The sequence below is a fragment of the Sinohyriopsis cumingii genome, chromosome 7 (assembly GCF_028554795.1).
Source record: "Sinohyriopsis cumingii isolate HCF-2022 chromosome 7, ASM2855479v2, whole genome shotgun sequence".
NCBI lineage: Eukaryota > Metazoa > Mollusca > Bivalvia > Unionida > Unionidae > Sinohyriopsis > Sinohyriopsis cumingii.
Genome location: NC_142967.1, coordinates 30373897 through 30395687, shown reverse-complemented (window position 1 = coordinate 30395687; position 21791 = coordinate 30373897). Strand labels below are relative to the sequence as shown.

Below are 21791 nucleotides of genomic sequence, written 5' to 3'. Positions count from 1 at the left end.
ACATCATATTATTTTGATAGTTTCTTTAGTCTTCTTTTTAATGATACATAGCTGTGACATCACAAAACTTGCACTATACAAGTTTGTTGGAGAACATTTTACACTTACACAGATTGGTAGTACGCAATTCAGATATGGAATTTTGATAAAATATTGAGAAAAGCATGGTCCCATTAAACACTTTGCAAAAGCTAGAGAATGACAGGGAAATTAGCAATGTACCAGTCTTTTGACCTAATGCTATATCTTCCTCAGGGGACATTAAAGAACATGCACATAGAAACACATGCACAATCAATGAGTAACACATATCGAACAATAAATATTAACATTTTGGCACAAAAAGAAGAAGAAGCACTATCCAGAATAATGGGGTCTAAGCTAAAGAAAAGGAAAAGGCAAGCAGTAAGCAAGGCATATCAGCACTTTAACACTATTTTTGGGGGATGACCCATTTAATTGAGTCAATGTGACTAGGTTAGGTTTGATTATATATATATATATATATATATATATATATATATATATATAATATATATATATATATATAATGCTTTTAGCTTTATATTTCTAGAAGATAACTTTTAGTTGTCACTCTCTTGTCAGCATCCAACCATCCACCCATCTACCAATTCATACATAGCATAAGTCTGCAGTAAATAGTATTATCCCGATCCTGGAAATGTTGTAATTATCAGTAGGTGTTATAAATCTATAAATTGGTGTCGGATTTAATTCTCCAAATCATTTTAAATGCAAAAATTTAACTCTGAAAATTATATGTTAATCATGTATCTAATTTCTATATCAGAACCAGTTTAATCTTTCCTAATTCATCAAACAACATGAAGAAGGCATATACAGTTTTGTCAGATATGGACATCACAACTGGTGACTTTGTATAATTTGAAACCATTTGTCAACAGAACCCTAACCATTTGTCAACAGAACCCTAACCATTTGTCAACAGAACATACCTTTGTCATTCAAGCAAGTATGGCTATAATAGCCAAGCTCCAAAGCCACACTTGTAAAAAAATGCTGTACTTCGCATGAACACATTAATCTGGAAACACGCCATTCTGCTGGTCAGTTAGTTCTTGACAGATGTTTGTATGATTTTCCTTGGAAGTTCTTAAACATAACCTTAAAATGATAAAGTATGGTTTCATTCTGTCAGTGTCAGTAAGTCCATCAGGGTCTCCCTTTGATCCAAGCCATTCACAAATAGTCTCCAAGTTCTGCTGTTCTTTGAGCTGTTGTAATGCGTCTGTCTAAATGATTCCATCTGTTTATTCACTTCTGAGTTAAACTGAGTAATTCCAAAGCACAAAATCATTAAGTTTATTGTTCAGTAATTAGTAGTTAATACACTAATTTTTTTTAAACCTTTTGCCACTTGAAACAAAGTACATGTAATTGCCCATAAAACACAGTTAAGGTTTGTCCACTTACCTTTGACAACTGTCTTTGCAACCTGCAGTATTTTCCAGTTTTGTCTAATTGATTATAATTTGATTGGCAATCAAACAAATGATGGTATTTGATCAAACGTAATCCAGTCAAGTCATAATTGATTCCCTCTTCCTCTATCAGTGTAACCTCACTCTAACATACTTCCATATAACACAAATTCAGATATAGTTCATAATACTTGAAGCAACTGTAAATTATTAACATTAATCCCACAGCAATATGGTTATTGCAGATTTGCAGCTATCCAGCACTGCTTTATTATTTTAAAGAAAGGAATGTCATTTTCATGCACATATGGTCTGGAGATCTTGTCAATCAATCATCACATGATCAATAGAGGGGTGGCTGATAATCAGTCATTCCTTTCATAAATAAGAAACTCTGTCTCCAATATCTATCCCTAAATAAGTGGAATGATATATTATGTGTATAAACGTATTGCTAAGGTCAGGAAAATTTGTTGACTTTAGTCCGATTTTTGATTTGGTTATTGCTACATACATATACCATCACTCACCTCCACCCATTATCTCTTGCCAGTTAACTCCATAAATATAAATATACTCACTTTATGTCTTTCATGTACATTTTAAGCCATCATATAACTGTACCCATATGCTTAAAATCTGACTCGGTTAATTTTATTTTGTTAAAATTTATTCAGAAATATAGACATAAGCTAAAGATTAACCTCATATATACAGTCCAACCACTTTAAATATGCTAAGTTTACTATTGTAAATGTACAAAACCATTTAGGCTGTCGGGTGCAGCAGTGTACTAGTTACTCCTTTCTTGTGTTGTGCACCGGTGAAGAGTTATAGTGCTAGTGATAAGCATGATATTGAAATCAGTTTAATTTGTTCTTTCCTCAGGTTTTTAGGGAATAACTCTGCTGTTTTTTGAAGATTGGTTTGTGACCCAAGGAGTCAAATGGTTTCTTCCAAACTTGGTTGAAGCTTGGGTATGCATGTCAGATTGTAAAATTTACAGAGAATCCCAGAGACAGTTTCACCCTTCATGCTATATTTTCATCTAAAGTACATTATGGGGTCAATACCCATGTACGAGTTTCAGGTTTTTGTTTTAAAGGTCTGAATACAAGTTTCTTATTAGAAACTATCAATGTCTGATTTGTGCATTTTGTGTTGGTCAGAAATCAGTCCCATTGGACAAATGCATTTTCAGAATATAGTTATTTCAGAAAATATACAATATGTCATTTCATCAGTTGTGAGCTAATATTAACAAGATACTTTTTGATTGAATTACTGTTATGGATAAAATGGGATAGGGTAGTAATTTTACACTAACATTTGCCAGTTTTATGTATGTATTTACCGATGCATGATTCTGTGCAAACAATAACTAGATATGTTCTGATTGCTTTGAGTATTTCTCATTTAAAATGTATCAGCTTAAGTGGGTTCCTACAGCACTAAAGCCACTAGTTTGATCCCCCAACCCACTTCGTTGCATATCTAAGATATGCATGCAGTAGTGTCTTCGTTTGACTTGTTTCATTATTGCTTGATACATTAAATAGCACAATCACACTTTAGTTGACTCCGTCCGTCATGTTATAGTGGGGTTTCATTCTAAGTATGTTTTCTATGTGCAGATTATTTAAAAAAATCTTATCATCAGATTTCTTTACGTCCTTTTTTATATTATTCTGACATTTGTGTAAGGTGCATATAAATTTATGTTATATTAAATCTTATTGTTGTTTTTAAAAATGGGTAAAGATAAGTGTCACTTGTTCAGAAAGTTTTTTGATTGATAAAATAGTTTTATTGTTTCTATTTGTCTCCAAATTACAGCTGTGATTGAGTGTATCCAGCAAGGAAGCTGGGCAGTGAGCCTGTCATCAAGGGAGATAACTGTGACTCCAGACTACTGCTCTGAATGTGTTGTACCCAGTGACTGGGCACGGGAAGAGGGAGTAAGTTTTATCAATAATAATTTTAGAGCATATTTTCTTCTCTGCCCCCCCCCCACCCCCAAAAGAAAATCTACCATTTGAACGAAGACTGAACAGCCTCAATTTGCTGTAGAAAAGTACAAGATGAAATGGGACAATAATTATAAGTATGCTTGTATGTATGGGTTTAATGGCATGTTAGCATATTACTTGTTCTTTGGTTCTGATTAAAAGATAAATTTGAAAAATGTGGCATCACAAAAATACTTTTGCAAGATAAAACCTTCCAAATGTGAAAATATTGTGCAACAGGATAAAATATAATGGTCAAGATAATTCAGCTCTTTAAAGTTGAAGGTAATAGTTATGAAATCCTTTCAATAATATGATAATTAAAACTACCAAAATTTTATAGTTTCAGAGAAGAACCTGTCCTGAAAAACTCTCTTTTAGATCAATAATAAAATACCAATGACATCTCACTCCAGATTCTCAGAATATCCCACTTTTTATAATCTAGAGTATCCTTGTAGGCCTTCATGGAAAACTTTTTATTAAATTTGTGTTTTGCATTAAACATTTTACTCTAATATGTTTATCATACCCCGATGTATTCATTGATCCCCAGAACCATGTTAGGAATATTGCCCAAAAGCCATTTAGTGTTGACTAATTCATTGTGGATGACATATCTTTATTCAAATGTCAATGACTGGATCAGTCATCACAGAAACAAATTTTAAACATAGACACAGGGAAGTAACTTTTAAAGAAAATCACAAGCCCTGATTCTAATTTCACTTAAGTCCTGACCCCAGTTCCATATGCCTAAATGGGCTCTATTGTTTTGACACATTCAGGGGTCAAGCTAGACTTGAATTTTAGGGAGAAGTGACTTCTCATTTTGGGCAGAACAGAGAGAAGTGAGAGCTGAAGAGGGAGAAGTGGGAGCAAAGCCAGATATGCAATATACAGTGTGACCCCGCTATAGCAAGCTCCTTTATAATGCGAATTCAGATATAACGCGGTCATGGCATGGCTCCCGAAATTTCATGTACATGTATTTTTCTTGTGCACATACAAATTCTTAAAAAGTACGAAAAAGACGATCTTGGCTTGGCTCCTGAAATTTTATATGCATTTTTCTCGCACACAAAAAAGTATTTTTCTCGTACACGAAAGGTTTTTCATTTCTTCTTAAAAGTAATAGTTCATTCACCCTTCATCAAAGAAAGCCGACTACAGTCTTTCAATAACAGCAAAGAACTTTTCTTTAAAGGATGTCAGTACCAAACTTAAATAAAAGTGATGGAATCTGATGGATTTTTGCATTTTCCAACGTGACTGGAACATGTTAACTGTGTTGTGAAAGTTTACTTTTTGTTGGAAAAAAGTTTATGCAGCGGCGACTTAAAATGCAAACTAACTTTTACCGACTTGGAACGTACTTTAAAGTAAATGTGCTTCGTCATTCATTACGTGATTGTGCTATGTTTTTCCACTGAATTCAGACCAATATGACCTGTTACAAAATTAATGAATATTTTAAAGCTGTGCGTGCATATTTTCAATGGAACCAATTGTATTGTGGATTCATTGTATATGATGTGGTTTGCAGGTTATGTGAGAAAGCTTGCCAGTAGCTTCTTGAGGGTCATTGGTTCTTTCCTGGGATTTCCCGGGTTCTTCCTCCATCATTAATGTTGGCCGCCATGTATAGCCTATCGTGTGCCGAAAATGGCGTTAACCCTACAACAACAACAATTGCTCTAGTGCTCAAAGACATTTTCAGACACAGGCCCAGGGCAAGCATCTTAAAAAGATTACCTGCCCTAATTTAAATACCACTTGCTCCAAAAGACCATGTCTGTCACTATTATTTTGAAACAGCCACACAATCCTGAAAAAATTAAATCATTTGTCGCTTTTATTTATGCTATTGGTATCTGAACCCTCATTCATACTTACAGTTGGTAAATTTTGATTAACGTTGGCATACACCTCTGCTTTTGCAATTTCTGACTGAACCTTCAGGTCATTGTACAGTCCGTACTTCTTCATGATCTTGACAGAATTTTTTGGAGGCCTCTGAGTGATTTTGTTTTCTGAACACTACAAAAATATCAATGTTCCTCCATCAAAGTTGACCATAGAAATTAAATTGGAGAGTCATTGATCTTTTTTTAATATCAATGAATAAAAAGAATTGTTTCAAGTTCATAATTAGTTTTTGTTATAGTACTGTGGATGTGTCCAAATTATGGAAATCACTTACTTCTGATCAGTAAAATCAACATCTACCAACTCTTTGACCTAAAAGATTTAAATATAATGTAATGATGGCGGTTCTTTTAGGGTGAAACATCATTGTAAGCTGCTCATCATCTGGCTTTGATAAATTGACAAACAATCATGTAGGTACTGCTTTAGCAAACCATGCATTACATAGTCATGTTGTTCAAGTGAGTGCTATTACTAGGCAACCAATGAAATATGGAGAACATAAATAGTACTTTTCCCACTTATAGGTCATGGGATTCACTTTGTATGCACAAAGTTGATACAATTAAGCAGACTGTCTGCATTGTAATTTTGGATTTATGGCTGGGTCTTAGTATGTAGTCGAGGATTGATAATTTACTAATGTCTTTTAAGAACTTCAGAATAAAAATGCTTCATTTTGTTGGTGGGCTCAAGTTTTTTTTTCTTCAGGCATACATGTATTAGATAATAGTTGTTTTATACAGGCCAGAATATGAGAAGGGACTGATCTAGATTTAGAGGAACATTGGGCTGTTGAATTTTGCTAAGCACTGACCTCATTAGATATTCATTCTATTACAGCAAATTTTAAATTCATTACAGATCTGTAAACATCTTGGACTTAAATTTTATTGGACAAAAACCTTGATTGCATTGCTAATTTAAAAAGATAAAGCTTGAGATTGATAAATTTGGAAGACATATTTTTTTTGCATGCCATTATAGCAAGTTTTGAAATTATTTTAAATTTTCTGAACTTTTTGGAATTTTGTATTTTATCAAAACCATTTAGAGTGATGAAATGGAAACAATTTCCATTGGAAAATAGGAACTTCTATGATTTGTATGTATACAGTAGCTAAATGCCTGATGATTTTTGCGCTGCTTATCCTGGTAGCCAGTAGTTGCTTTTCAAACTTGTTTGAACTTTTGGTCTTTTACTATTTGGGACCACAATAAGGGCAAGCATAAATCTGGTTTAAGTTAATTTCTTCATAAAACCAGTTTTAAACTGATGCAACAAAACGTTTGGCTTTACTTCATAGATACTCATTCAGACTGGCAAATTACAGTTGAAATCCCAGTCTATTTATTTGTTAGGAAATCTGATATTTGCTTTCTAAAAATATGCAAAGAGAATCTGAGTGAGATAGCATTTTGAACATGCAGCTCACTGTCTCAGTAATCATGCACCACATTCAATCATGACATGGTTCAGTTAGACTCCAGGTGGAAAGATCATCGTGTATGATGACAGGATTTTCCAGCGGTAACCTTTGAATATGTTGGCACTTAGATTTATTCATTTTACCATATGTCCCAGCATCATGAACCAAGCAAAGAGGGAAATGATGGTCTTGTTCTATCAAGGCTAGTGTTTTGACTATGGTCTTAAATTATATAACAGAGAAAAGCAGAACCATCAAGTTTTGTAAAGTTCAAGAAACAATTTATTTCCCTAGAATACAAAGTGAAAATTTAAAAGGAACATACAGTATTGTGAATTAAATCCCAAATAATCCTAAATGTTCTATCACAAGTCCAAAAGTATAGAATATTCTGGATGAATTCCAATATTGAATTTGCTGATGTAAAATAGACTTGAATAGGTTGATGTACCAATAGTCTTAATTATCATAGTAATATAATCCAGAATGTGTTTTAATCAATTCACAGTAATCTCAAACTAGTGTTTTAGACCAAATAGTCAGTTAGCACATTGGAATTACAATGAATAATTTAAATAAATGATTCATCTCATTCAACAATTTGTAGAGAGAGATACTTGGATTGCCACTTCAATTTTCCATTTTAAAAAAAACCATCACATAGGCGCTCTAAGATCTCAACCAGTGTGATTTAATGTGTTCTTCCATGGTAAGCTGACAGAAGTCTGTAAGAAGGCCTACACTGAGATAAATCTCAAACAGGTCCAATGCCAGAAACCTCCGCCATCTTTTCAGAACATGGAGCAGAGAAACAAGAGCTCCCAAGCAATATAGTTTTTGAGGTTAGTTGATGACAAGAAACAGAGAGAGGATCATTTTAGCCTAAGTTTGTAACCATGTTAGCCTCCTTTCCTGGAAGTAATTATGAAATACTCACACTTCCATTGTCACATATACTTGGTTGGGGGTGGGTGGGAGATGGGAAACTGACTTTGCTATGGATGGGAAAGACTTTGCCCCAGTGAGTCATGGATCCTGCATGTTGTCTCAGAAGGGCTCAAGATCACATTCAGTACTAATTTCTCATTGTCCAGGGCCCCTGCTGCAACAAACTTCTCAAATGGCCCTTTTCAGGGCCAATGTTCTGCACCAGGAAATAGTCTTCTCAGAAAAAGGCTGGTAGAGATTGTATGAAACAGAGTCATCAGGCTTTTATTCAAGACTGTTTGCATGATCAGAATGTTGCATGATCATTTCCATCAGGTCATGAAATAAACCTTATGTAATTCATCACCACCGAGAACTATATTCTGAACTACTTTTGTTCATCTGTAACAATTTGGAAGTGGAAGGAGACAAAGTCACAATTGGAACAATCTCTGCCTTTGCTGTTGTAATGCGCACTCTGCCAGAGGTGCATCACCAAATGTCTCAAATTGATGTATATTCCTACAACTACTTTCAAGGTTATTTCAAAACCTGATGAAATGGCCAAGTGATGTTCTGATCAACTGTTCTGCACACTTTGACCTGTCACAGGCTTGAACTCTAATGCTTGAATGCTATTCAGGAAGGTGATTTTGCAATGACTCTAGATCTGCAAGATGCATACCTCATTGCTCCAACATACAAGTCCTCCAGGATCTTCCTGATGTTCGTTTTTTTAGTTATACAGTATTCCAGAGTTGTGTCTTACTACAGGACCATTTTCATGTTTGTGACATCAAACTACCTGGACAGTATATTCAGAAACACCAGTTGAGTTATATTTTAAGTTTAGAATTAATTACCTATGTTTAACTTCTACTATGCCCCTTGGATTTCTTGTCCTTGAGAAATCTGACATTGTTCTATCGCAGCATTTAACCCACTTTGGGATGGAGTTCAGAATGCATGTGAACAGGGCTGGCCTTCCTCATGAATGAGTGTTGAAGATCATCTCAATGGTGTCTTCAATCCAGGCACAGAATCACATTTCAGCCTGAAAATTTCTTCGGTTGTTGGGTCTCCTTAATGTGGTAATGGATCTTTTAGTCTTAGCTTGCCTGTACTTGACACTGCTGCATATGATCCTGTTATTCTATTGGCAAGTGAAGGTTTGCACACAGGAGCAATTAAAGTGTCCAGTTGTATGAGGACATATCTCAGCAAATAGGAGAAACTCACTTGGCTTTTGACAGTTTTTGCCTTACAGGTCAAGCCCTTGGAAATCATGATTTGTTCAGAAGCCAGTACAGAGGTCTGAGGTGCACACTTTTTTCCTGCCATCATTTTGGGAAACCAGCAGTTTGTGTCCTTCTCAGGACCAGCTTTTTGATATCACTCTCATAGTGATGTAAGCCATCTTGAATGGTTGTTCATTTTTATGAAAGATGTTTACTAAAAGACTTCTTATGATGTGAAGTTGGTCCTATTGCAAGTGGTGCCAGTCTGAAATCCAATATGTTTACAAAAGCCTCCATCTTGAAAATATTGTTATCATTACTCTCCAGACTGGATAGTGAGATCAACATTGGTTTTTTACCAAATAGCTTCATGTTGTGTCCAATTGTTCCTAAATGAAAATGGTTTAAATCTCACTTCAGTATTATTGCCATGGTGGCCGTTTTGAATATCTTTTTTATGGTAGTGCTTTACAGTTAGTATTTATTGGCAGCATGCACAGTGAAGAGAATGCTGGCATACCTCCATGCTACTTTCTTGTCCTGTGACTGAAATTTCTTTACATGTGGCCATCATGGAAACTATGCACTATCAAAAGCAGACTGCTGATAAAATGGCTGCTCCCATTTGCTTGAGAAATGACCCTAAACTAACTTGTGCAGCTGTTAAACTAGGTAAAATGAATTTTGCTAGAGAAGACAATACCAGCTTCTGGAAAGTACAATAAATGAATTATAAGATATATCAAAAGTACAAGAACAATTATGGACTCCTTTTTTCCAACTTGTCTTCAAAGTTCAGAAAGTGAAAATGACCAAGTTGAAATAGCATCTTATGGGAAGTGCATATCTAAAATAAGGACAAGCTGTATGCTGTATTACCCAAATTACAATGATACACCAAAATAAAGGGAATTAAAGGCTATTTTAACAGCACAAAGATATAAAGGGTCATTCCAGGAAAACTTTGAGGAAAACCTGGGAAATTGTTTTTCTTTCAAAATCAAACCAAATATAAAAGTACAACACTGTAGAGCAATACTATTTCTTCTTATCATGAATGGATATTGCTGAATGGTGCCTAGTAGGCCCTAAATGAAAACAGTGCTTGTCAAACGTTTCCTTGGACATTCAGTGTGGCTGTAATGGTAACCATCTTAAAAACCTTGATATTGCTCACTCGTACAGAAATTTCTCATGGATTCCGTATGGAATACTTATGGAATCTGTATGTAAGAGATATGGACTGAAAAACTTATGGAATCAGACAATTTATTCCATATCAGTTCCATAAGTACTTCACAGCAAGTGAAAATTCCATATGGAATAAAGTTGCAACTTTAATCCATGAGCACTTTTTTCCATATGGAAAGCAGGCTTATGTATTATAGCATCATGGAAAATACTCTTTGAAGAATTAATAACCTAAACTATCTGATTAAAATAGAAATATTGGTGGGAGTTAGAGCACATGTATATGTCAGTGTAGCTGATGTGGAAGGATGACTATATACTCATATAAATTTGAAGAAACAGATGTATGTCAGTTTTCTTTAATTTATTTCCACAGATGTTTAAAAACAAAGACATGACCAAAAAAGTAGGGAAAATGATCAGAAAATTAATATCTGGTAGTACAAGCATAGATGAATCTTTGGCCTTAGAAAATTTGGTGCAAAATGGATTTTGGGCTTGATCTAATGTTTATTCTGAAAAGTAATTTTGTTGGCTTCCTATTAAAATATGCTCTACAAAAATCATACCCTTGTGAAAATGTGACTTAAATTTCAGCAAAATCAATGAACATTTATTGACATTCACTAAAAGGTCCTTTTTCACTAAAATTATGATATTTTAGGAGATTTTACAAAAATTTCTGAAAATATCAGTGAAATTTTGTGATTGAAATTTCACTGACTCTGCCAACATTTCTGAAAATATCAGTGGGAATTTGTGATTGAAATTTCACTGACAGCATGTCAAAAATTCTAAAAATATAGTGATATTTTATGACTGTAATATCACTGACATTTTAGTAAAAAATTATCAATAAGATATAAAATTTATTTTTGTTTCTTGTACAATTTGATTGATATTCAGCAGCATTTATAGTCCCTGTTTCTGATAGCTGTAATTGTATTATTTTGGGAACAATAACTTCTTTCCACATCTTTCTGTATTATATATCTTTATCTAATTTTGTTATTGTTGTTGTATTTTTTTAAACTTAAACTGGATTTAACTGCTCTCAAACAAGTTTTCTTGTTTTCTGTTTTGAATCAGAATTTTGCTTTTCTCCTGACTTGAATTTGATTTTCTTCGATACGGACCCTTTTTTAAATATCGTCTCCGAAACGTTTTTAAATAATGCTCTATCCGGTCCCATTCCGCAACGGGCTTTCTAATTATTATTATTTATTATTTAAAAAATTATCGTTGTAAAGAGCTTTCTGATTGGTCAAAATTTTGTACTTGCCCAATGAATCGATGTCTAACGGAAACTGACGGGAATGTTAAACATGGCGATTCGAGCGGGATACGAGTTTGAATAACCATTTGAAAAAATGTGCGGCAAAGAGAATAGCTTGAATGCAAAGTCGATGGGAGCGTAAATTAGTCAGTCTGTATGAAAACTGAACGCCAGGACTAGCATTTTGCTTTTTGTGCCATAAACAGCTCTACAGTAGTGGCTAACGTACTAAATGGGACAAGGAATCGAACCAGGTTGATGTCGATAACTCAAAACTGATTAACTTCCAGGATTAAGTTAAGGAGGACAACGTATAGATCACTGGTGGGAATTCTTGCGAAATACCCATGTCTATCAAAGATCGTCATATCTTTGCGGAATTTTCTTGGCCCACACGTAGAATCATCGTTCAATATCGTGAGGCATTATTGTGTATATTATCAAAATATTCTAGGTGTGTTGGAATTCAGTGTAAAATATGAGTACTTATATCATGATAAACGTTTGTCAGGGCTGCTTATGGAACAAGGACTAATTCAAGAGACCACAGCAGTATCATTAATCAAAAATCAAGTTGCAGTACATGTGATATGGCAGGCTTTTAGAATTTGTTCTTTTCATGTTTCAAACGGTAGCTTTTCTGTAATTCTGCATTATTTTCACAGTTGAATTTTTAAATGGAGATTATTATTTTATATATGTTTATGTGTTCACAGATGCCTTTGTATGTATTCCAGGTTTGATACTTTGATTTTTAAAATCACTTAATTATTTAGTGTCAAGCCAGATGCTTCACATGTTGTATATACTGTAAATATTGTATATAACAGATAGAATGCCTCAAGGTAGATTAGTTCTGTACTTAAGTTACCTTCTCTAAATAAAGTCATTATTATTATTATTTTTATTATTATTATTAACTCCCATATCTCTAGCCTTGGATGTCATATAATTACAACATCTGTAAAAAAAAATCATGCAAATTTATTATCACCTTGGTTAGTAAAGTACTGTTTAAGTCATATTCATTATTCTTCTGAAATGTATGAAAAACTTCTGAAACTTCAGTAAAATACTATATAATGATCAAAATTGTAGTGTAATCTCACAAATGTTTTCGTCAAATATTTGTGAAATCTCACCAGACTTTTCATTGAAATGAAAAAGACTTAAGTGATGCCATCATGGATTAGGCTTTGTATGTGAGAAAGAAAATGAGGACAAGAAAAACCTAAATCTTATTTGATAATGTTTGTCAAAATTTATGATCCATTTTAAAAATTGTGGTGAATATTCATCACTGATTACCAATAATGTCTAAGAATCATTAGGCAGTTTAATAGAAACTGAAGCAGATTTTTTTATGGTTTAGACAAAGCGCTTTAAAAAAAACCGTTTGAAATCGCCTTTAGTAGGCCTCAAAATTTTGTTATGGAATGAACTATTACCAAATTCCATATGGACCATTTACAAATTCCATATGGTATATTTGCCAATTCCATATGGACTATTCACAAATTCCATATGGAGTATTGCCAAATTCCATATGGATTATTCACAAATTCCATATGGAGTATTGCCAAATTCCATATGGATTATTCACAAATTCCATATGGATTATTGCCAAATTCCATATGGAATTTTAATTTTATTCCATATGGACAACCTACAGATCTCATGGACTAATTAGCATATTCCATGAGATTTTCCATACAGAGTACGTACGGAGTCCATAACATTTCCATATGGATACACTGAAATCCATAAGAGTGCTTCAACTATAGAATAGAAATGTCCATATGGATATTTCTGTAAAAGTACGTATGGATTCCATATCCATTCCATGTGGAAAATTTCGTACGGGTGTAACCTTCCTCATCTGATGGCCATAGTGAAATGGTTTTCACTGAAAGACTTTTTATGATGTGCAGCTGGTACCATAAGACTTATCCTCAGTTCTCTAACATGGCCACCACAGTTTCCATCTTGTAGCTGTGTGTCAATTATGGACAAACATACTGGCATAGGGTTTTCATTAAATGATTTGTATGGAGCCTTTTCATTCCTAAATGTGAATGGTACTGATCTGATACCCAGTGCCTCATCAGTGTTGACATGGGGTTTTTGCTCCTTATGTTGCAGGTGCAAGTTCTAATGAAAATTGTATTCTTCCAGCACCCAATAGGGCAATGTAGTCATCTCAGAAGTCTTATTATCACTACTTCTCTTGCATGAATGGTGGCATTGACATGGGGTTTTCATGACAATACTTAATATGTTTTGAATTGACATGGGGTTTTCATGACAACACTTAATATGTTATGAATTGACATGGGGTTTTCATGACAACACTTAATATGTTATGAATTAAAATGGTGCAGATAGACTACCACTATATCCACTGTTTTGTGAAGGAGTTTTGAAAACAAGATCTAATTAAATTAGATTCAAGTCAAAAGTCTTTGCTACATTTTTGTACTTCACTGACAATATGAACACAGAGAAGTGTACAAATACAAATGAATTTTGACCAGACGTTTTATCTTGTAGCATTTCATTGAACAAGTTGATAGCCTTCTGACATTTTTTAAATTCAGTGGTCTTGACATAGGTACTTAGCTCTGTTGGCTGGTAACCATGATAACAAAAACAAATTTTTGTTATTTACCACAGTTTGTGGATACACAGTCAACCCTGTAATTGCAGCTACCCATGGAAAAGGCAAATGTGGTCTTTGTACACAGGTGTCCTATGTTCACTAGTTAACCTTTTAAATTGTTTTTGAACAAACATCAGTTTATGTCATTAATGTTTTTCTTCTTCTTATTGTTATTATTAGTAATAGTAGTATTAGTACTAGTAGTAATATCACAATTATTATGCTATCAAGGTTGTTTTACATGACCTATTCAACAGAATCATAAAATACATGTTGTTTCCAAAATGTATCTTCCACACAAGATTACTGTATTCTGCTTACTTTAATCCATCCTATAAATTGTATTGCCACTGATTAAAATAAACACTACTCTTAAATTTCAATACTAATTGATATTTTCCTTTTGACTGTAAAACCGAAGACTGACTGGGCCAACTTGTATAAATTAGGCATAGAAGCAGGTGATCACACTTTGAAAGCAATATCTGGATTAACCCGTTGCACAGCTTGTCAAAATCTCTTTTCTTCAGAGATAGCTTTAATTCACAGGCAAGAAATACCACTACAGTGGCCTAAGTGGTTAGAGCATCCACTTTGGATGCAGGAGGTCATGGGTTGGAATCCTGACCAAGTCATACCAAAGACTTGAAAAAGGGTACTAACATCTGCCTTGCTTGACGCTCAGCATTAAAGGGTTAGTGTTAGGACTGGTTGACCTGGTGTCAGGATAATGCGATTGGGTGTGACATGATGCTACATGTCGTGGCATGATGCCCCAGTGCTAGACGTCACTATCAGCTGCCACACTGCGGATATCATAGCGATATAACTGAATTTTTTTAAAGCTTTGTTATGTTAAAAATACAAATCACTCACACACATACACACCTGATTAGGGATCTGAATTTAATGGTAAAGGACTCAACCTTCTGATTTTTTTTTACAGGAGTCTCATGAGGAAAGTTCAGATGAATCATGGACCGAAGTAGAGTCTCTTCCATCGATACAAGTAGATGATTTTATTGGAAGTTTTCATTCCCATTCCATTGAGCAACCTGATATGACACCAGTCCTTGTTGCGAAAGTTCAAACTGCAAATATTGATGCCCATGAGAAATCTTTGCAGCTGGCAAGTGAAGATGACACTGTAACAGTTTTTGCAGAGGAAATTTATCAGCATGCCAAGTTTCCTCCAGATATGCCCCTTTCAGAGAAAGTGAGACCAAAGGATGATGATGTCGGTCCTCAGTCAGAATTACTGATCCCACAGTCTCCCCAAATGTTTGATCAAAACAGATATTACACTCCATGTAAATCTGGATCTATACCCATAAGCATCACACAAATGAAACTCACAGGCAATCAGAGTCAGACTGGCTCTAGAGAAAATTTGACAAAAGATACAGATCATGACAGGACTCAGATGAAGACATATATGAAGAGCGGTTCAATTAATTTGTCAGCCAAACGCAACCCATGGTCTTCTTTACTTGATCCAAGTGTAAGAAATGAAGACATAGACAATCAAAGAAAAAGTGGACCTGGACATGAGAAATGGCACCTTCCATCCATTCCCAGTACAAAGAAAGCTGGAAGTGATGAAGATGAGGAGGGGCAAACTGACATTAATGAGAAACCTCTGGTTGCATGGTCACATGAAGATCCCACAATACATAATGAAAGGTCTCTTTCACCAGTAAAGATACCATTGCCTTCAGGAGGACTTGACCAAGGAATGCAGTTTCCACTACCAGATATGGAAGATAAAGCATCAAAAGAAGAAATTCATCAACTGACTACAGAAATATCCTCAGAGAGCATGACAGTACCAGAACAACAACAAATTGTTGGAAGATATGTGCAAAATATTATAATTCCCCAACCACTTACGGAAGTGCCATCACAAAATATGAACATGCGAACAGCAACTATGAAGTTGCCCCAGCCACATGCAGAAGCAGCATCAGAGAAGCAGACATTGCCACAGACAAACATTGACACTCAGCTACTCAATATGATAATGCCCCAACCAATTACAGAAGTGCCTTTGCAGAGTATGCACATAAATCCTTTAACACCAAGGCCAGTAAATCCATCTATCCTAGCTGGACAGGTAAATTCAGCTGTACCAACATGGCATGTAATGCCTGGGCAAGTGAATTCTTCTGGTGTCACAGATGGCCACAGGGTCCCACCAGGTTATGCAGGTCCTTATCGATTCCCTATGCAAGCCATGCCATTCACCTCACCTGGTGGATACCAAATGAATTATGGTCCATATCCTTGGGGTCATTATGGCCTGACACATCCACAAGCTTCACCTGCAGTTCAACATGTACTGACAACATCCTCACAGCCTTCATGTCCACCACCACAAGCATCATGCATGTCCTTTATGCCTCACTTGAGGCCACAAGTTGGTACCCAGCCTCCTCAAAGATGTATTTCAGGCCTTGAAAAGCCAATGGATATAGCTGGTCAGTGGTCAGCAGTCACACAAGCTGGTCCAGTGGAAGAGGATGGCAGCTATATGAACATGCCTGGAAAAACTCAAAATATTAACTATGCAGAATATGTTGATAAAACCAAAACAACTGGTAGGCATGAAAGAGTGGCAGTTAAACAAAGTCCTAAAATGAGGAAAGGAGATGACTCAGACATGAAGGAAGATAGACCTCAGTCTCAGATCTACCCCAAATTAGTTGAAGATCCATTCCAATACAACAAAGACTCTTTGAAAAACAAAGATCATCATAACAGAGGAAACCTCAAGGAGTCTCAGAGGATTTCCCAAAATGACAGACATGATTCAGTGGAGGGATTTAAAAGTCGCAAAGAAGGCTCTTCAGATGCTCAAGTGGATCACATTAAAAGGGGTATGAATATACAGTCTAACAAGATGGTGGAAGGATCACCATCAGAGGATGATGTTGAGAGGTTTTCCTCATTGGATAGTGAAGGCTATGAAAGAATTAAGGAAACAGATGATGCAGGTGAGTAAATGAATTTACTGTATAGATTAATAACAGCAAATTAATGGGATAATTTCATATAATGGGTAGTCTGAGTAGATTTATAAAGATTCACAAGTGCCATCTACTAGATGTTGTATAACCTTGCGTCTCCATTCATTTTATTTTTGAAATGATGGTTTCTTTGTATAAACCCTCTTCTTATATATATGAGGTTGAATGAATTCCTAATATCACTGTCACTCTGCTTGCACACAAAGCAGTTTACTAGCATGAAAATTGGCAGTTGCGTTCATGATAATTTGAGAGAAATTTTAACACTTCATTTTGTTTTATGTTACCAGCTGCCCTCTGTTTATCTGATTCAGCTTTGGTAAAATATGTAACAGTAATAATATAGTAAATGACAATTATACAAAATATATGCCATACTCCTTCAGTTTTTAAGATAAAGATAATCTATACTTAAATATTCACAATATTTCTGTCCAAATAAACTGCAGCTAATTGAAATCCCTAGAATGCTGTTATTTTCTGTGTCTGTAAAATAGCATCTCCATTCTCACCAAAGAAGATTATCCTTTATAGGTTAGTGTATCTGCCTGTAGTTAGGTGGCATTTGGTTTGATATTTACTCTTGCAAGTTGTTACTTTAAATTCAAAGATTTGTTGGCAAGTACGAAGGTGTCACTGGTTATCAAACTTACTTGGGTAAATAACTTGCATTACACTGTTTCATATGCATATCTATATTATGTGTGTTAATTTTCATGATTCTAGATGAAAAGGGTAATTTACTAAATAACATATTAAATACTAATATTCTTTATAGTTGTAAGTTTGTACTGTAAGATCATGTCATTCTTATAAAACATTCATATTTCCAAAGATAGTGAAGTGAGATGTACTATAATTGAGGAAACAAGTTGATGAGCTCAGTACAAGTCATGGGATTTCCTAAGGGAAATCCAGCTGACTTACTTTCTGATTGGCTAGCTGCTAAAGGGACCTTGTTTAAAGTGAAAGTGATTTCATAATATTTAGTTGAGACTCACTCTACTTTTTGTATTGCATCTCAGTTTTTCATGCAAGGGATGATTTGCTGAATTATTTCTAGCATGAATATCAGTCTTAGAAGGGAGAAATTGTTGTGATCAGTTGTTATTTATTTCAATTATTCATTGGAATTACAAAGTGCTCACACTTTTTGGTTTAGTAGCTGTACTGAAATTACTGTTCTGTTCATTTAAAGACATTTTGGTTTATAATTGTGATACATCAAGACTACTGACACATCAGCTCAATAAAGTGAACTCGTTTGGATTACTCAATTTTTTTTTGACTTGTGATAGGTCTTTTAGGACTGTTTAGGGTATCATGCACCATACTTTATTTTTTTTAATTTTTTCATTTTTTTATATTAGGTAAATAAATTATATTTGGAATTGCACAAAACTTGTTGGTTTTCACTCTTTTCTATTACTTAGTTTAAGACCATTGAGTTGTAACTATATATATATGAATGCAAATTAGCATTGTTAAATATCACATATAAAGATTGAAGGTTTATGCTAAGCAGCACATATCACAAAGCTAATTAAAATAAATAGATTAACTAGTGAATAGTATTTTTTGCCTTAAGCGTTGGTCAAAGGAAAAAAGGTGGGATAGAATGTGGACTGTATAGGTTAATGTTGGAACATATATGGAAGTTAAAGATCTTGAGACAGCAGATATGAACTGTTGTCAAGATGAATTCACACAAGCATTAGGTACTGATCATAACTAAAATGGAACAAATATGAAGCTAGTTCATTAGTCATCGACCATTTGTATTTCAGGCTGGGAGGGAGTGGTGGACTGGGAATTGTATATAATTATTTCTTTTACTTGAAGATAACTTTTTCATCAAATTTAATGGATATTATTTTTTGCTATAAAGCAGAGCTCTATAATTGTTTTGAGCTACATATTTGAGAGTCAGAATATTTTTTTCTCATCAGAATTCTTTGTCACCTGACCTTGAAAATTAATTGCTGGTTCCTTTTAGCCAAAAAGAATTTATGTCAGCTTACCATCCTTGTCATTCATTGCTGAACCTAGCACTTTTTCCCACAGGGTTTTATAAATTAAATAAAAACAGCAGGGATTTCCCAAGTTGATTTGTGCATCTAATCAAGCTGGTTTCGCCTGGTACTTGAAATGCTTAGTACATTATATATACTAATCTTTATAAACTATATAATGTTTAAAGAAAAACAAACAAAAAAACCCCATATTTACCTACCTATCCTACTTTTACAACCTGCAATAGGAAATACATTTCCTTTTAACCTTAGGCACTGATTGTTTACCACATTACTTTCTCTCACAAGGTTCTTTAACTTCCTAAACACAGAACTCATGTACAGAGTGATCATATCATTCTGACAAGTTTATAATAATGGCAACTATTTCATTATGATTTATAGCAAGATTTGCAAATCTTAAGTACTGTGAATATCAAATCCAGATTTTGATCTCTAAGAAGGAAGCTGGTGTGTATTATTTTATAATAATTAGAAAGATCTATACCTGATGTACAAATGGTTAAAATTATTGTAGTAATTTTTTTAATAATGTTCATTTTATGGAAAATAGCTTGTACCTTTTGTACACGTATTTATTTACACTGGTATTAAAGTGACGATCTTATAAAAAGATATTCACAAAAACGTCATGCAGAAGATAAGTGATGCACAGAGAAACTTTCAGTGTAGATCTGCTTTACTTCGGCCATTTTGTGGTTTTTACAATATTGGTATGTACAGATTAATTCACAACAAATTAATCTTTAGATTTTATACATCTTTGTTTGAAACATTAAAAATATTGATTATAAAACCAACTTCTATGTACATAAAATATTAGTACAAGCAAATAGTTATTCCTTGTACAAAAAATTAAAGGGTATAAAAAATTACCTGAAATTGGCAGATCCTTCTGTTGTACTAAAGGGAACTATGGTATGTAAGCTGGTGGAGTGTAAGACTTATAATTCAATGGTTGCAAGTTTGTTACCCACATAGGCAAGCATGAGTTGTCCGCTTGTGTGTCTTTGGGAAAAGTACTTAGCTTCTATTCCTCTGCATGATTAAGCCAATAGTGTACTGAAAGTGCTGTCAAAAACCAGCCAAACAACTCCTCTTAAATCCAGAATAATACAAATCTTAGCAGTTATGGGGAATCAACTCTTAATTTACATTTTGTGCAGAATAAATAAAATTTATTGAAAATCTTCTAAGAATATTATGAAATACAGGTAAGTTTTGAAGCATTTCTGATCTAATTTATCATCATAGTTAGATGTGTACGAAATACATTAATTTATAAATGTCAAATTGTCAGATGACAGCATAATGAACATTTGAACATGTTCCTATCTCTTTTTCTCTCTCTCTCATTTCCTTTTCCCTAACTTTGCTGAAGTCAGTTTATTTGATTTGACCCTTTTTTCATTTAGCCTCATATTATTAATTGCAATGCTCAGATATTGTAAATGTATATATTACAGCTATTTTATTGTATTTCATAAATTACCTCACAGCAGTTTACAGAAATACTAGACCAGATTCTAAACCTTTGAAACCACATCCAAGTAGTTCAGCTGAATCTCACTTACTGGCAACCCCTGGAGTCCAAAAGAAACCTGTAGATGTTGACATTCACAGGATTACAGAGAGGCCACATGGCAGATCAGGTTTATTGTTTATTATATGATGGTATTAGAGTTATTAATTTGTCCTTTAAACATAATGATATTTTTATATAATAAGAATTTCTGTGATTATTTTTATATACAATTCAGTTTACAATGCAGCATGTGTTCAAGTTTATTTCAGGGAATACTTATTTGCAAGGCATTATGATTATTAAAACTTGGTGTGACAACCTGGATATAAAATTTGTGTTCAGATTTTTCCACACCTGTGAACAATGTCAGCTTATATATGTAATGAATACATTTTGTTTTGTATCTGTATTTGGGGGTGGGTGCAGCTACATTATGCTGAATAAAAAAAAAACTTGTTGGATTCACATGTAGTTAAACTTAAATCAAGTAAGGCACTGCTCAATGAATTCTTCATAATCCTATATTAACCATGTCCATCTGTATGGCTGGCAATATGTCAACAATTTCATTTCAGCAAGATAATTTTCTGGGAATTTTTGGATTTGAACCTAAGTTGGTAAGTTGATTTTTATTGATAAGAACTGGAAATGATAAAATATAGCAAACACAGGGGCAGATATATTTCCTAAATGGGAAAAGAAAGTAGTTACAGAGGTGATATCTCTATTTTGGCAATACCACTTTATACATTTTGTTATCAAAATTAATATGTGAGGCATAGTATTTGATAAATATGAAATAGTCCTTACATTACACTGTTCAGGGGAGTTAAATGTTTCTTAAATACATTTTATATCTGAAAATTATTTTCTTTGCTTTTCAGTGCCTAATTTACCTAACCTTTTCATCCTCTTGCCTGGCTTTATTTATTGTATCTTTCAGGTTTTGTTTTAAGCTTCATATCTGCCTCTCAGTTTTTATACATTAGGCATAAGACAGAGCATATCTCGTTTGATGTCCGTCCATCATTATGTTACCAATTTCGTTTCCCCACAATAACTCAGTGTTGTCCATCAGTTATATC

General features: G+C 34.2%; 1 protein-coding gene across 2 annotated transcripts in view; it reads left to right on the top strand.

Annotated features, from left to right (window-relative positions):
• Positions 1–21791, top strand: part of LOC149794962 (protein mono-ADP-ribosyltransferase PARP14-like) — a 156499-nt gene that overhangs the window by 2048 nt on the left and 132660 nt on the right. Inside the window, exons 2-4 of one of the 2 annotated variants that reach the window (XM_089964622.1) lie at positions 3300–3421; positions 15069–17115; positions 20684–20833. In XM_089964622.1, the coding sequence (XP_089820748.1) occupies positions 3300–3421; positions 15069–17115; positions 20684–20833 (2319 nt within the window). Of the gene's footprint in view, positions 1–3299; positions 3422–15068; positions 17116–20680; positions 20834–21791 lie in introns of both variants that reach the window. The other variant, XM_089964621.1, reaches the window with a different exon arrangement.